Genomic DNA, 14,410 nt, shown 5'->3' on the forward strand with positions numbered 1-14,410 from the left:
AGGGGTGGTCTCCTCCCTTATCATGTGCTTGTTGTAAAAAAATCAGAGTTGGGCACAATGGCTCACACCTGTAATCCCAACACTTTGGGAGGCTGAGAAAGGGGAATCACTTGAGCCCAGGAGTGCAAGACCAACCTGAGCAACACAGTGAGACCCTATTTCTATTTTTTTTTTTTTTTGAGACGGAGTCTCGCTCTGTCGCCCAGGCTGGAGTGCAGTGGCCGGATCTCAGCTCACTGCAAGCTCCGCCTCCCGGGTTTATGCCATTCTCTCGCCTCAGCCTCCCGAGTAGCTGGGACCACAGGCGCCCGCCACATCGCCCGGCTAATTTTTTGTATTTTTTTTAGTAGAGACGGGGTTTCACCGTGTTAGCCAGGATGGTCTCGATCTCCTGACCTCGTGATCCACCCGTCTCGGCCTCCCAAAGTGCTGGGATTACAGGCTTGAGCCACCGCGCCCGGCCCCTATTTCTAAAAAAAAAAAAAAAAAAAAAAAAAAAAAATTAGCCAGGCAAGAAGATGGTGTGTGCCTATGGTCCAGCCTACTCAAGAGGCTGAGGCTGGAGGATCACTTGAGCCCAGAAGGTCGAGGCTGCAGTGACCCATGATCGCACCATTGCACTCCAGCCTAGGTGACAGAACGAGACTCTGTCTTAGAAAAAAAAAAAAAAGCTTTAAAAGGGTGAATTTTGTATGTATGAATTATATCTCAATAAAGCTGTCATAAAAAAAAAAAAAAAAGCAGGCCACCGGACGCAGTGGCTCATACCTGTAATCCCAGCACTTTGGGAGGCCGAGGTGGGCAGATCACCAGAGATCAGGAGTTTGACCAACCTGGCCAACATGATGAAACCTTGTCTTTACTAAAAATACAAAAATTAGCTGGGAATAGTGGTGGGTGCCTATAATCCCAGCTACTCGGGAGGGCGAGGCAGGATAATCGCTTGAACCTGGGAGGTTGAAGTTGCAGTGAGCCGAGATTGCCCCACTGCACTCCATCCTGGGCAACAGAGTGAGACTCCATCTCAAAACAAAACAAAAAAAGCTAGAGAGAAGAAAGTAAAATATCCTTTGAGTCACCCAAGCCCATACTCTGCACAAGTAGCCACTCATTCATTCCATAAATACTCTCTGAGGGCCTGTTCTGTGCAGGCTATGTGCCAAGGGTTTACACCCTAGGAGCAGTGCCGCCCAGGTATCCGTCCCCCGTGACCGGTGACTGCCCCTCCTCTGTAATATCTATTGACTGACTTCTCTGACCTCACCTCCTTTCTTTCCTCCAGTGCCCCGGCTCCAGTAGTCCATGGATCCTGCCCCCTTCCCATGTACCTCAGCCTGCCTGCCCTCCGTGTCTTTCCTGCCCAGCTCACAGTTCATGATCAGGCTCCACCTCCACCCCCTCCTGCGGTCCTGACAAAGCCCCAACACTGGTCAGTCCCACTGCTCCACCTCCGCAGCATCTGCACCTGCACTTGGGCAGCTAAATGTCACACCACAGCTGCCTCCCTTTCAACTCATGACACAAAACCCAAGAGGGCCATTAGTGGATGCCAGGGTCATTCACTCTCCCCATGACCCTTGCACCCCTCTTTTCTCCTCTCTATAAAATAAGGGCAATAATATTTCTGTCTCCCGGGGCTGTTGTTAGTAGTAGGTCCTTGCTGGGGGGCAGCCACTGGGGTTATTTCCTCTAGTCCTCAGTCCAAGTGTTCCCCGGTGTCTTGGTCTCCGCGGAGTCCCACCCTGCGGTCATTTTTTTTGTTCCACTGGTTGGGCAGGCATGGGCTGTCTGCCAGATCTGATCATCCTCCCAGAGACAGGAGGGACTAGAATGTGGCACCAGGCAGCAAAACGCATGGCTGAGCTCAGCAGGAGAGGAAAGCTTCCAACTTCCTGCAGCGAATGTCCTAGGTGATAGGTCAAGTCCAACCCAGCCAGTGAGGCCAACATGGAAACTTACTAGGGCCTCGAAAAGGTGTGTGTGGGAGTTCCGAGAGGAGTGGAGACAGCTGGCATCCCTGTCTGGACCCACAGGGCAGGGCAAGGAGAGGAGATGGCCCCGCCCCCAGGAATCCAGGCCGCACCTCCCTCCAGGGAACTGAGATCAAAACCGGGAGGAAGGAGGAGTGTGAACCTTGCGCCCAGTGACTCACTGCATCCCCCTAGGGCAAGTGCTCTCACCCGTGGAGGAATCCTGCCCTCCTTCCCACTGATGGGACCATCTGCACTGGGTCAGCCTGTGTTCATCACTGACCTGATTCACCTGCACGCCTTCATTCCCCCACCTTCATCCTCCTCCTCGCAGGGTGTTCTGATGTTTGCAGGTGCCTGCCTGTGTTTATAAGTAGGTCTTGGAAGATAAGAGAGGCAGTGGAGGCCGGGCGCGTGGCTCAAGCCTGTAATCCCAGCACTTTGGGAGGCCGAGACGGGCGGATCACGAGGTCAGGAGATCGAGACCATCCTGGCTAATACGCTGAAACCCCGTCTCTACTAAAAATACAAAAAAAAAAACTAGCCGGGCGAGGTGGCTGGCGCCTGTAGTCCCAGCTACTCGGGAGGCTGAGGCAGGAGAATGGCGTAAACCCAGGAGGCAGCTTGCAGTGAGCTGAGATCTGGCCACTGCACTCCAGTCCGGCGACAGAGCGAGACTCCGTCTCAAAAAAAAAAAAAAAAAAAAAAAAAAAAAAAAAAAGAGAGGCAGTGGGAGGGGTGGGAAAGCCCTGTTCTGGCAGTCAGGACACCCAGGGCTTGGCCACTAACCAGCTGTGGGAGCTCCACCGGTCTCACACCAGTCTCACACCCTCTCTGGGCCCCGGCCACCACCTCTGTGGTTATGGGCAGTTGGACTCGATGGCAAGTTCATCTGCCCTACCGGCTTGGGGTTCTACTGGCTGGGGGTCCTTCCTTCTCACCGTTGCCCTTGTGGGAAAAAGCCCCAACCCTGGCACAGAGTCTAGGAAGCCTTGCTGCTTTGGTTCCTGCCTGAGGCTGGCCCTCATCCTACCACTTCCCACATGCTCAGCCGCATTTAGCTGTACCCAGCTCAGAGAGCAAGCGCCTGGAGAGCTCTCGTCCCAGAGCCTCGCCTGACTGACCCCTGCACACCCTTTAGACCCAGCTCTGACATCATTTTCTCCATGGCCTGCCCTCCTGGACTCCTGACTGTGCCTCCCCAGCACAGGCTGTTCTCTTTTCTCCTTTTTCCATTAAACTGAGCTCTGTGCCAAGGGCAGTGACTGGTAGATGGGAGGGGTCAATTAGTATTTTATTAATGAGTAAATGACTGAATGAAAAAATGAATGAATGCAGTGGGATCTCTAGGCACACTGGAGTGGAGCCATTGTTTACTTCCTGCCCATGGGACTTGATTTGAAGCCATCCCAGCGTGGGCCATTGGGAGTTCTCCCCTGCCAAGGAGGGGTTGCTGGTCAGAGGGGTGCTGGAAGGCGGGGGGTGCTGGGGGAAAAGGTGCAGATTTGCAAAGGAGGTTCTGCTTGAGCTCCCTGCATGCCACAGCCCGTCTGAGCAGTCCTGGGAAGCCCCAGGCTGCCAGGCCCATGACTCACAGGCCCCAGAGAGCATTCTTAACCCTCCCTGACCTCCCCATCTGTCTTCTGATTGGGCCCTCAGGGTAACCCCTCATGGGTTTCTCTCCTGCTTCAGCCAGTCCCTCCCTGTGGTCTGAGATGTGGGATCCTGCTAACTGTAAAGGACCAGTTCAGGATTCCTGGGTCGTATGGTGATTTTTTTTTTTTTTTTGAGACGGAGTTTTGCTCTTGTTGCCCCGACTAGAGTGCAGTGGTGTGATCTCAGCTCACTGCAAACTCCGCCTCCCAGGTTCAAGCAATTCTCCTGCCTCAGCCTCCTGAGTAGCAGGGATTACAGACATGCGCCACCACGCCTGGCTCATTTTTTTTTTTTTTTTTTTTTTTGAGGCGGAGTCTCGCTCTGTCGCCCGGACTGGAGTGCAGTGGCCAGATCTCAGCTCACTGCAAGCTCCACCTCCCGGGTTCACGCCATTCTCCTGCCTCAGCCTCCCGAGTAGCTGGGACTACAGGCGCCCGCCACCTCGCCCGGCTAGTTTTTGTATTTTTAGTAGAGACGGGGTTTCACCGTGTTAATCAGGATGGTCTCGATCTCCTGACCTCGTGATCCGCCCGTCTCGGCCTCCCAAAGTGCTGGGATTACAGGCTTGAGCCACCGCGCCTGGCCTTTTTTTTTTTTATTTTTTATTTTTATTTATTTATTTTTGAGACGGAGTCTCGCTCTGTCACCCGGGCTGGAGTGCAGTGGCCGGATCTCAGCTCACTGCAAGCTCCGCCTCCCGGGTTTACGCCATTCTCCTGCCTCAGCCTCCCGAGTAGCTGGGACTACAGGCGCCCGCCACCTCGCCCGGCTCGTTTTTTTGTATTTTTTAGTAGAGACGGGGTTTCACTCTTAGCCAGGATGGTCTCGATCTCCTGACCTCGTGATCCGCCCGTCTCGGCCTCCCAAAGTGCTGGAATTACAGGCTTGAGCCACCGCGCCCGGCCTCATTTTGTATTTTTAGTAGAGACGGGGTTTCTCCATATTGGTCAGGCTGGTCACAAACTCCTGACCTCAGGTGATCTGCCTGCCTCGGCCTCCCAAAGTGCAGGGATTACAGGCGTGAGTCACCATGCCCAGCCATAATTTTTTGTATTTTTAGTAGAAATGGGGTTTCACCATGTTGGCCAGGCTGGTCTCAAACTCCACACCTTAGGTGATCCACTCTCCTTGGCCTCCCAAACTGCTGGGATTACAGGTGTGAGCCACCACGCCTGGCCCATATTGTGTTTTCCTGAACAATCCTTCCTGTGTTTATGGGCAGGAAAAAAGTTACCACACGTACTAGGTGAAGGTCACTCTGATTTTCTGAGACCCCTCACCATCCTCTTCCTACTTCGCACCTGTCTCCCGCATGCTATAGAAATTGGGTCAGGTCGCCGGGCGCAGTGGCTCACGCCTATAATCCCAGCACTTTGGGAGGCCAAGGCAGGCGGATCACGAGGTCAGGAGATCGAGACTATCCTGGCTAACATGGTGAAACCCCATCTCTCCTAAAAATACAAAAAATTAGCCGGGCGTGGTGGTGCATGCCTGTAGTCCCAGCTACTCAGAGGCTGAGGCAGGAGAATGGCGTGAACCTGGGAGGCGGAACTTGCAGTGAACCGAGATTGCGCCACTGCACTCCAGCCTAGGCGACAAAGCGAGACTCCGCCTTAAAAAAAAAAAAAAAAGAAATTGGGTGAGGTCCTCCACTCCTCTTCTCTGCCCTTTTCTCAGCCCCTCCCCCTTGTCCAGACATGACTCTCCACTCAGCCCAACTTTCCTGTTAGCGGAAGAGTGTCTGATGGCCTCCTCTCACCCCCTTGTTCTTACATCATCAGTGGGAGGCAGGGCATCCCGGAGCTCAGGCTTAAAAGCTTTCCTCTTTATCCCATTAGTTTGTTAGATAAGAAAGTTTCGATTTCAAAATAACTTTAGATTTACTGAGGCTTGGCATGGAGGCTCACACCTGTAATCCCAGCACTTTGGGAGGCTGAGGCGGGCGGATCACGAGGTCAGGAGATTGAGACCATCCTGGCCAACATGGTGAAACCCTGTCTCTACTAAAATACAAAAAATTAGCCGGGCGTGGTGGTGCATGCCTGTAGTCCCAGCTACTCGGGAGGTTGAGGCAGGGGAATCGCTTGAACCTGGGAGGCAGAGGTTGCAGTGAGCCAAGATCGCACCACTGCACTCCAGCCTGGTGACAGAGCAAGATTCCGTCTCAAAAAAAAAACAAACAACAACCAAAAAAACATCTCACGCAACTATGGCACATTTGTCCAAACTAGGAAACTGACATTGGTACAACATGACTCACCAAACTCCGGACTTTATTGGGATTTCACCAGATTTTCCACTAATGTCCTTTCTTCCTTTCCAGAATCCATCCCAGGAAACCATATGACCTTTAGTCATCTGCCATTGCATTCCTTTACGTGTATGATCAAGGTAATAATTCTGTTTTGTAGGTGAGGAAAAAAGTAATTCAGTGGCCAAGGGATGGCCCTGTCACATCTAGGAGACGAAGGCAGTGGAATAAAGGGTTTAGGACTTGGCTAAATTTAGAGACGGAATCTATGTGGTGTGACCTTAAGCCTTCGTCTCCCGGTCTGAACGATGGGATCATAGATCATTCCTTCCTTCCAGGCAGTGGTGGGGACTAAATGAGATAATACACATGGGTGTATACGTGCCCACGAAATGGTAGCTGCTGCTGTTGTTATTACTGTCAGTATCGTCATCAAGGAGCCTTGATCCCAGGCAGGCTGCCTAACTGCTGAAACCTAGCTTCCTGTTCAGCGTAGTCAATCATCCCACCTCTCCAGCCTCACCCCAAACAAGACAAACAAGAGCTCAGGAAATAAACATCAGTTGTTGACACCTTTCCTTAACCTCAAAACCTAGGTTGTGTCTCAAGGTCAAATAACTGGCTAGGAGCTTAACCAGAGAGAGAATGTAGTTTTTTTGTTTTGTTTTGCTTTTGTTTTTGTTTTTGTCGAGATGGGGTTTCACTCTGTTGCCCGGGCTGGGATAGAACTTCTGGGCTCAAGTGATCCTCCTGTCTCGGCTCCCAATGTGCTGGGATTATAGACATGAGCCACTTCACCCAGCCCAAGAATCTAGGTCTTGCTAAGACCTTGTTCCATCCACTGGGCAGAAACCCTCCCTCTTGTCTTCCTCCTCCCCTTCCCTCCCCTCCCTTCCCATTCAGAGACTGCTCTGGGGAACAGAGGCCACAGGCCAGCTGCTCTTAATTCCACCTCATGGGATGCCCCGCAAGGGACCCCATGACCTCCCCTGACCTAAAGGAGCTGCCACAAACACCTGATGAAGGAAGTGGTCCAAGGTCATTTTCATTTTCAAAAAAAAAGTAAAATCATGACTCCCACACAGATAGAAAATGAATCGGTATTAACCATTTTATTTAACTCATAAGGGAGCCAAGTGATGTTATAACCAGCTCAAAAGGGCAGTTAAGGGCCGGGCGCAGTGGCTGACTCCTGTAATCCCAGCACTTTGGGAAGCCGAGACAAGTGGATTGCCTAAGGTTAGGAGTTCAAGACCAGTCTGGCCAACCTGGTGAAACCCTGTCTCTACTAAATACAAAAATTAGCTGGGCATCATAGCACATGCCTATAATTCCAGCTACTTGGGAGGCTGAGGCAGGAGAATCGCTTGAACCCAGGAGGCGGAGGTTGCAGTGAGCCGAGATCATGCCACTGCGCTCCGCTCCAGTCTGGGTGACAGAGTAAGACTCTATCTCAAAAAAAAAAGGTGGGGGGGCAGCTAAGAACAGTCACATTCATAGGTCAGGAATATTGAAATGAATGTGCAAATGAAAACTGGTTTTTCAACAAGAGAGCGAGGGAGAACCTCTACTAGACAGTGCAATATATCATTTACCTACAATTTATAGAGCCAAAAAGTTGCTCAAAGGCAACAAAAGGCTAGAATCTGGTAACTAGGAAGGGTGTGCTGGGTGTAGCTAGTGCATTATTTTCCGCTGAATCACACACATTTTTTTTTCTGCAGAAGGAAGGTTATGAGCAGGGTATACTCCAGAGTTGCTAATCTAATGCTCACTCTCTGAGAATTAGTGTGAGTCATACAGGATACAAGGACCTTTCTGGATGGGATTGAGAAAATTATATCTCACTTGCAAGCAAGAGGCCTGCAGTCTAAACTCCCCCTCTTAAGATGCAGGTCTTGGCCTGGTGTGGTGGCTCACACACGTAATCCTAGCACTTTGGGAAGCCAAAGCAGGAGGATCACTTGAGCTCAGGAGTTCAAGACCAGCCTGGGCAACACAGAGCGACCGCACCACTTAAAAAAAAAAAAAAAAATTCAAGTCTTAGCTGGGCATGGTGGCTCACTCCTGTAATCCCAGCACTTGGGAGGCTGAGGCAGGAGGACTGCTTGAGGCCAAGAGTTCCAAACCAGCCTGAGCAACATGGTAAAACCCCATCTTTACAAAAAATTAAAAAAATTAGCCAGGTGTGGTGGTGCATGCTTGGGGTCCCAGCTACTTGGGAGGCTGAAGTAGGAGGACTGCTTGAGCCCACTGAGCCATGTTTGCACCACTGCACTCCAGCCTGGGCAACAGAGTGAGACTCTGTCTCAAAAAAAAAAAAAAAAAAAAAGCAGAGCTCAAGACATTAAAGATTTTTTTCAGTTGGACTTTGGCACCTGTGTTGCACGATGGGTTCTGAAACATTCTAGAATATGGATTTCTGAAGTCGGTCTGTAGTGGAGGACTACAGAGTTTTCACTGGACCTGCTTTGATCCTGGCTCTGCTGTGCAGCCTTGTGCAGTTATACCAGCTCTCTGATGTGCAGCTTCCTCCTCTCTGGTGATGTCAAAATTGCTACTTCATAGGTTATTTTGTTACATAAACTGTACATTAAAGTGAGGAGAACATTTTTTGGAAAATGTCCTCAGTCCCTGCAATTCTTCCTTATCAGCCCAGCCTCCTCCCCTCTCCCCATCCCTCCCATTCAATTCCCCATTTCCACTATTTGTCTCTCTAGCAGGGTAGGGAGGGGCTTGGGTTGCCCTGGAGGGGCTGGCCTGTGCTGGGTGAAGTTCACACCTGGATGTATCTTCGGGAAAGGGGCCTCTGGGGACAGGGTGACCATCGGAAAGGCTCAGGGTTCCCCAGTGCACCATACTGTCCTTTGTCCGAGCTCTGATTCTGTGCTTCCTGTGCCCAGATTCCCAGGTATGGAATTGCAGGGTAGCAGCATGGGGACTTCCAGCTGGGTCCCACCTAGCAGGTGGGGGTTTAAGCCAGTGAAGAATTCAGTCTCCTGACATAGATCTCCCTCCAAAAGGGCATGTGTCCAAGACAGTGGCAGCAATTCCACAGCCATATCACTCACTTTATAGTTTTTTGCTTTGCTTTGTTTTGTTTTGTTTTTGAGACAGAGTCTCGCTCTGTGGCCCAGGCTGGAGTGCAGTGGCGTGGTGCGATCTCAGCTCACTGCAACCTCTGCATCCTGGGCTCAGGTGAACCTCCCACCTCAGTTTCCCAAGTAACTGGGACCACAGGTGCTCACCACCATGCCCAGCTAATTTTTCTATGTTTAGTAGAGATGGAGTTTCTCCATGTTGCCCTTTTTCTTTTTTTTTTCCCACCAGTTGTCAAGTGATCCTTTATTGAAATATTTTCCTTTCTGCTTCTTAACTGGCTGGGCATTCCACAGCACCACTGTTAATGTGATCTATGATGTCATGAGGGTGGCGGCCATCAACATTACAGCCCACAGACTGGGCAGTCCCCAGGATCTCTTTAATGGTTCCAGAGAGTTCCCTGGCTAAAGATCGGTGCCACATCTGTCGAGCAATGTTGATGATCTCATCAAAAGTGATATTCCCACGGTGTTTAATGTTTTTCTGTTTCTTTCTGTCTGTTGGTGGTTCCTTGAGGGCTTCGATGATCAGGGCAGAGGCAGAAGGCACCACCTCAATCTGGGCCTGTCTGTTCTGAATGGTCAGTTTCACTGTAATCCTCAGGCCCTTCCAGTCATCCATTGCCTTGGCAATGTTACCACCAACCTTTTTTGGAGACAGACCCAGGGGGCCAATCTTGGGGGCCAGTGCAGAAGTAGTACCCGCTTCACCTCTGGTGCACCTCAGGTATACGACTTTGATTCTGTTGGGGTTGAACTTCAGCGGCATGGTGGAGACGGCTGGTGTTGGATGAACCCGGATTCGGAACAACTGAAGAAAGTTGCACCTTGGTCTCCTTCTTCTTCTTTTTTTTTTTTTTTTTGAGACAGAGTCTTTCTCTGAGATGGAGTCTAGCTTTGTCGCCCAGGCTGGAGTGCAGTAGCATGATCTTGGCTCACTGCAACCTCCGCCTTGTGGGTTCAAGGGATTCTCCTGTCTCAGCCTCCTGAATAGCTGGGACTACAGGCGCACGCCACCACGCCTGGCTAATTTTTGTATTTTTAATAGAGACGAGGGTTTCACCTTATTGGTCAGGCTGGTCTTGAACTCCTGACCTCAGGTGATCCACTGGCCTCAGCCTCCTAAAGTGCTGGGATTACAGGCGTGAGCCACCACGCCTGGCCCAGGCTGGACACTTTCTAGTTTTGCAATCTGTTCTCTCCTCTCAGCCTCACTGCAACCATGCGTGGTGGGTGGGCCAGAATGACCCTTCCCCTCTTGCAATTCGGAGAAGTTGACCCGGGTGAGCCCTGAAATAATTCATGCCCGGACTCCCCGTTCACCGGCCCATGCTGCCCTCTAGTGGCTGTGTGCGCACCTGCCTTTAGGGAGTCCAGGGTAGCCGGGACAACCCGCTGTCTGCAGACAGCAGTGGCCAGCCTTCCCAGGTTGGGCAGGGGACCCTAGGCAGGGACTGCCCCCTCAGGACCCCTCCAGCACTGCATGCCTTCACCAGCTCCTCTCCCTGTCTTGCAGCATCTGGTTTAGATGCATAGCTAGATGTATTATATAGGTATATTCTAATTGTGCTAAAATACATATAAAATTTACCATTACAACTAACTGTACAGTTTCATGGCATTAAGTACATTCACACTATTGGGCAACCATCACCACCATACATCTCCAGAACTCTTCTTTTTCTTTTCTTTTGAGATGGAGTCTCGCTCTCTCGCCCAGGCTGGAGTGCAGTGACCGGATCTCCACTCACTGCAAGCTCCACCTCCCGGGTTCACGCCATTCTCCTGCCTCAGCCTCCCGAGTAGCTGGGACTACAGGCGCCCGCCACCACGCCCGGCTAGTTTTTTGTATTTTTTTAGTAGAGACGGGGTTTCACCGTGTTAGCCAGGATGATCTCGATCTCCTGACCTCGTAATACGCCCGTCTCGGCCTCCCAAAGTGCTGAGATTACAGGCTTGAACCACCGCGCCCGGCCTTTTTTTTTTTTTTCTTAAGACAAGAGTCTTACTCTGTCACCCAGGCTGGAGTGCAGTGTTGTGATCTTGGCTCATGACAACCTCCGCCTCCTGGGTTCAAGTGATTCTCCCACGTCAGCCTCCCAAGCAGCTTGAACTATAGGTGCCCACCACCCCACCTGGCTACTTTTTGTATTTTTAGAGAGAAAAGTTTTCACCGTGTTGGCCAGGCTGGTCTCAAACTCTGGCCAGCTTTTTTTTTTTTTTTTTTTTTTTTTTTTGAGACGGAGTCTCGCTCTGTCGCCAGGCTGGAGTGCAGTGGCCGGATCTCAGCTCACTGCAAGCTCCGCCTCCTGGGTTTACGCCATTCTCCTGCTCAGCCTCCCAAGTAGCTGGGACTACAGGCGCCCGCCAACTCGCCCGGCTAGTTTTTTGTATATTTTAGTAGAGACGGGGTTTCGCCGTGTTAGCCAGGATGGTCTCGATCTCCTGACCTCGCGATCCACCCGTCTCGGCCTCCCAAAGTGCTGGGATTACAGGCTTGAGCCACCGCGCCCGGCCAGCTTTTTTTTTTTTTAAGACAGGATCTCACTCCGTCATCCAGGACTGGAGTGCAACTTCGACCTCCCAGGCTCAGATGACCCTCTTACCTTAACCCCTCCAGGAGCTGGAACTACAGGTGCACGCCACCATGCCTGGCAAATTTTTTGTAGAGACAGCGTTCTGCCATGTTGCCCAGGCTGGTCTTGAATTCCTGGCCCAAGTGATTCGCCTGCCTCGGCCTCCCAAAGTGCTCGGGTTACAGGCATGAGCCACTTCGCCTGGCCTCCAGAACGCTGTTCTCCTTCCCAGACTGAAACTCTGCCCCCATTAAACACTAAACTCCTCATTCCTATTTTTCCCCAGTTCCTGGAAACTTCTGGTCTACGTTGTCTTTATGAATCTGACTAGATACTCATATAAGTGGAATCATACAGTATCTGTCCTTTTGTGTCTGCCTATTTCACTCAGCACAATGTTGTCAAGGTGTATTCACATTGTGGCTGTGTTGGAATGCCATCCTTTTTTTTTTTTTTTTTGAGATAGTCTTGCTTTGTTGCCCAGGCTGGAGTGCAGTGGCATAATCTTGGTTCACACAACCTCTGCCTCCTGGGTTCAAGTGATTCTTCTGCCTCAGCCTCCCTAGTAGCTGGGACTACAGGCCTGCACCACCATGCCCAGCTAATTTTTGTATTTTTAGTAGAGACAGGGTTTCACCATGTTGGCCAGGCTGGTCTTGAACTCCTGACCTCATGATCCACCTGCCTCAGCCTCCCAGAGTGCTGGATTACAGGCGTGAGCCAGCGCGCCTGGCCTTTTTTTTTTTGAGATGGAGATCTTGCTCTGTCACCCAGGCTGGAATGTGGTGGCACGATCTCGGCTCACTGCAACTTCCACCTCCCCAGTTCAAGCGATTCTCCTGCCACAGCCTCCTGAGTAGCTAGGATTATAGGCGTGCGCTACCACACCTGACTAATGGCTAATTTTTGAATTTTTAGTAGAGACGGGATTTCACCATTTGGGCCAGTCTGGTCTTGAACTCCTGACCTCAAGTGATCCGCCTGCCTCGGCCTCCCAAAGTGCTGGGATTACAGATGTGAGCCACCGCACCCAGCCTGCCATCCTTTTTAAGGTTGAAGAATCTTCCATTGTCTGGATAGACCACATCTTGTCATCCATTCTTATGCTCATGGACACTTGTTTCCTTCCCCCTTTTGGCTATTGTGAGTAATGCTGCCATGAACATGGATGCACAAATATCTCTTTGAATCTAGAGAATATATTTTATCTCTGCTACTGAGTGTACCCAAAGGGAAGGGAAATCATCTTTGCCTGGGGTGTTCTGATTGTGTCTACACTTGGCAGGCGCCCTCCAAGTGAGAGCAGAGAAAAGGATGAAAAGAGGGGTGAAGGTTGGTTGGGAGGGTTGGGGTGGGAGAGGTGAACAAACATTATTGAACGCTCCCTAGAAGCATCACCTTATGGGATGATTTTTACAAGGGCAGACCAAAAAACAGAGGCATCTCCTAGAATTTCATCCAGGTAACACCCTTCCAAACACACTCAAACAGAAGCATGCTAGGACATGAGGAATTATAACAAGGCCATATATATATATATATGGTTTTTTTGTTGTTTGTTTTTTTTTTGAGATAGAGTTTTGTTCTTGTTGCCCAGGCTGGAGTGCAATGACGTGATCTCGGCTCACGGCAACCTCAGCCTCCCAGGTCCCAGGTTCAAGCGGTTCTCCTGCCTCAGCCTCCCAAGCAGCTAGGATTACAGGCATGCACCACCACGCCTGGTTAATTTTGTTTTTGTTTTTGTTGTGTTTTTTTTGAGACGGAGTCTCGCTCTATAGCCCAGGCTGGAGTGTAGTGGCGAGATCTCGGCTCACTGCACGCTCCGCCTCCCGGATTCACGCCATTCTCCTGCCTCAGCCTCCCACGTAGTTGGGTCTACAGGCGCCCACCATTACACCCGGCTAACTTTTTGTATTTTTAGTAGAGACAATGTTTCACCATGTTAGCCAGGATGGTCTCGATCTCCTGACCTCATGATCTGCCCACCTCGGCCTCCTAAAGTGCTGGATTACAGGCGTGAGCCACGGTGTCCAGTCAAATTTTGTATTTTTTGTAGAGACAGGGTTTCTCCATGTTGGTCAGACTGGTCTCAAACTCCCAACCTCAGGTGATCCGCCCGCCTCAGCCTCCCAAAGTGCTGGGATTATAGGTGTAAGCCACCGTGCCCGGCCTAAGAAGGCTGTATTTTAATGATAGGAGAAACCAAACCAAACCAAACTTGGTGACAGAGAGAAAGTGGCCCCTGAGAGCTGGGAGTTGGTCCGGCCTCGCAGCTGGGGTGTGGTGTGCTCCCAGTTCCCCCACATGAGGAAAGGTCACTCTGTGACCATGAGGAAGTGAGTCAAAATCAAAAGGAACACCACTCAGCAGTTGTCCTGAACGCGCATCTCAGGGCCACCTACACAAATGAGACTGTCCCCCGAACCTGTGCTGCTGCTGCGTCGCTCCCAGTCACAGCTGTAGATATAAAGGGATTGAGCCACTCAACCATACAATCACCCCGCTTTCAGACAGCACACATTCAGAGCAAACCCACACTTCCTTAAATCTTTCTCCAGATCCGATACCAGCACTAACACCGCTTCTGGAGACACCCGGTTTCACCGTGCTGTGCAGCCTCCCTTGCCACAGCAAGCATGATAAACCCAACTTCCTGGTGGTCGGATTTGATTGACAGGCACCAGCGCGACCATGGAGGCAGTGACAGCTAGAGAATTTCAGGGTTCAGGAGATGAGCCAGTGACTCATGAGCTCAGCTGAAATCTCTCAGCCTGATGCTTCCCTTTCTAGCACAGCAACCCTCCATGATAGATTAGAGCTGTTCCCACTTGACTGGGGTGGTGACTCATGCCTGTA

The 14,410-nt window shown here is 51.0% G+C and overlaps 1 protein-coding gene across 1 annotated transcript; it reads right to left on the bottom strand.

Moving 5' to 3' along the window:
- Positions 1-9,248: 9,248 nt before the first annotated feature.
- LOC117093945 (60S ribosomal protein L12-like) lies at positions 9,249-9,762 on the bottom strand. The gene has a single exon (XM_033229357.1). It carries the CDS (start codon positions 9,745-9,747, stop codon positions 9,250-9,252), a length of 498 nt encoding a protein of 165 aa, XP_033085248.1. The 5' UTR covers positions 9,748-9,762; the 3' UTR covers position 9,249.
- Between the last annotated feature and the right edge of the window lie 4,648 nt (positions 9,763-14,410).

The sequence above is a fragment of the Trachypithecus francoisi genome, unplaced genomic scaffold (assembly GCF_009764315.1).
Source record: "Trachypithecus francoisi isolate TF-2019V2 unplaced genomic scaffold, Tfra_2.0 Lachesis_group12, whole genome shotgun sequence".
Classification (NCBI taxonomy): domain Eukaryota; kingdom Metazoa; phylum Chordata; class Mammalia; order Primates; family Cercopithecidae; genus Trachypithecus; species Trachypithecus francoisi.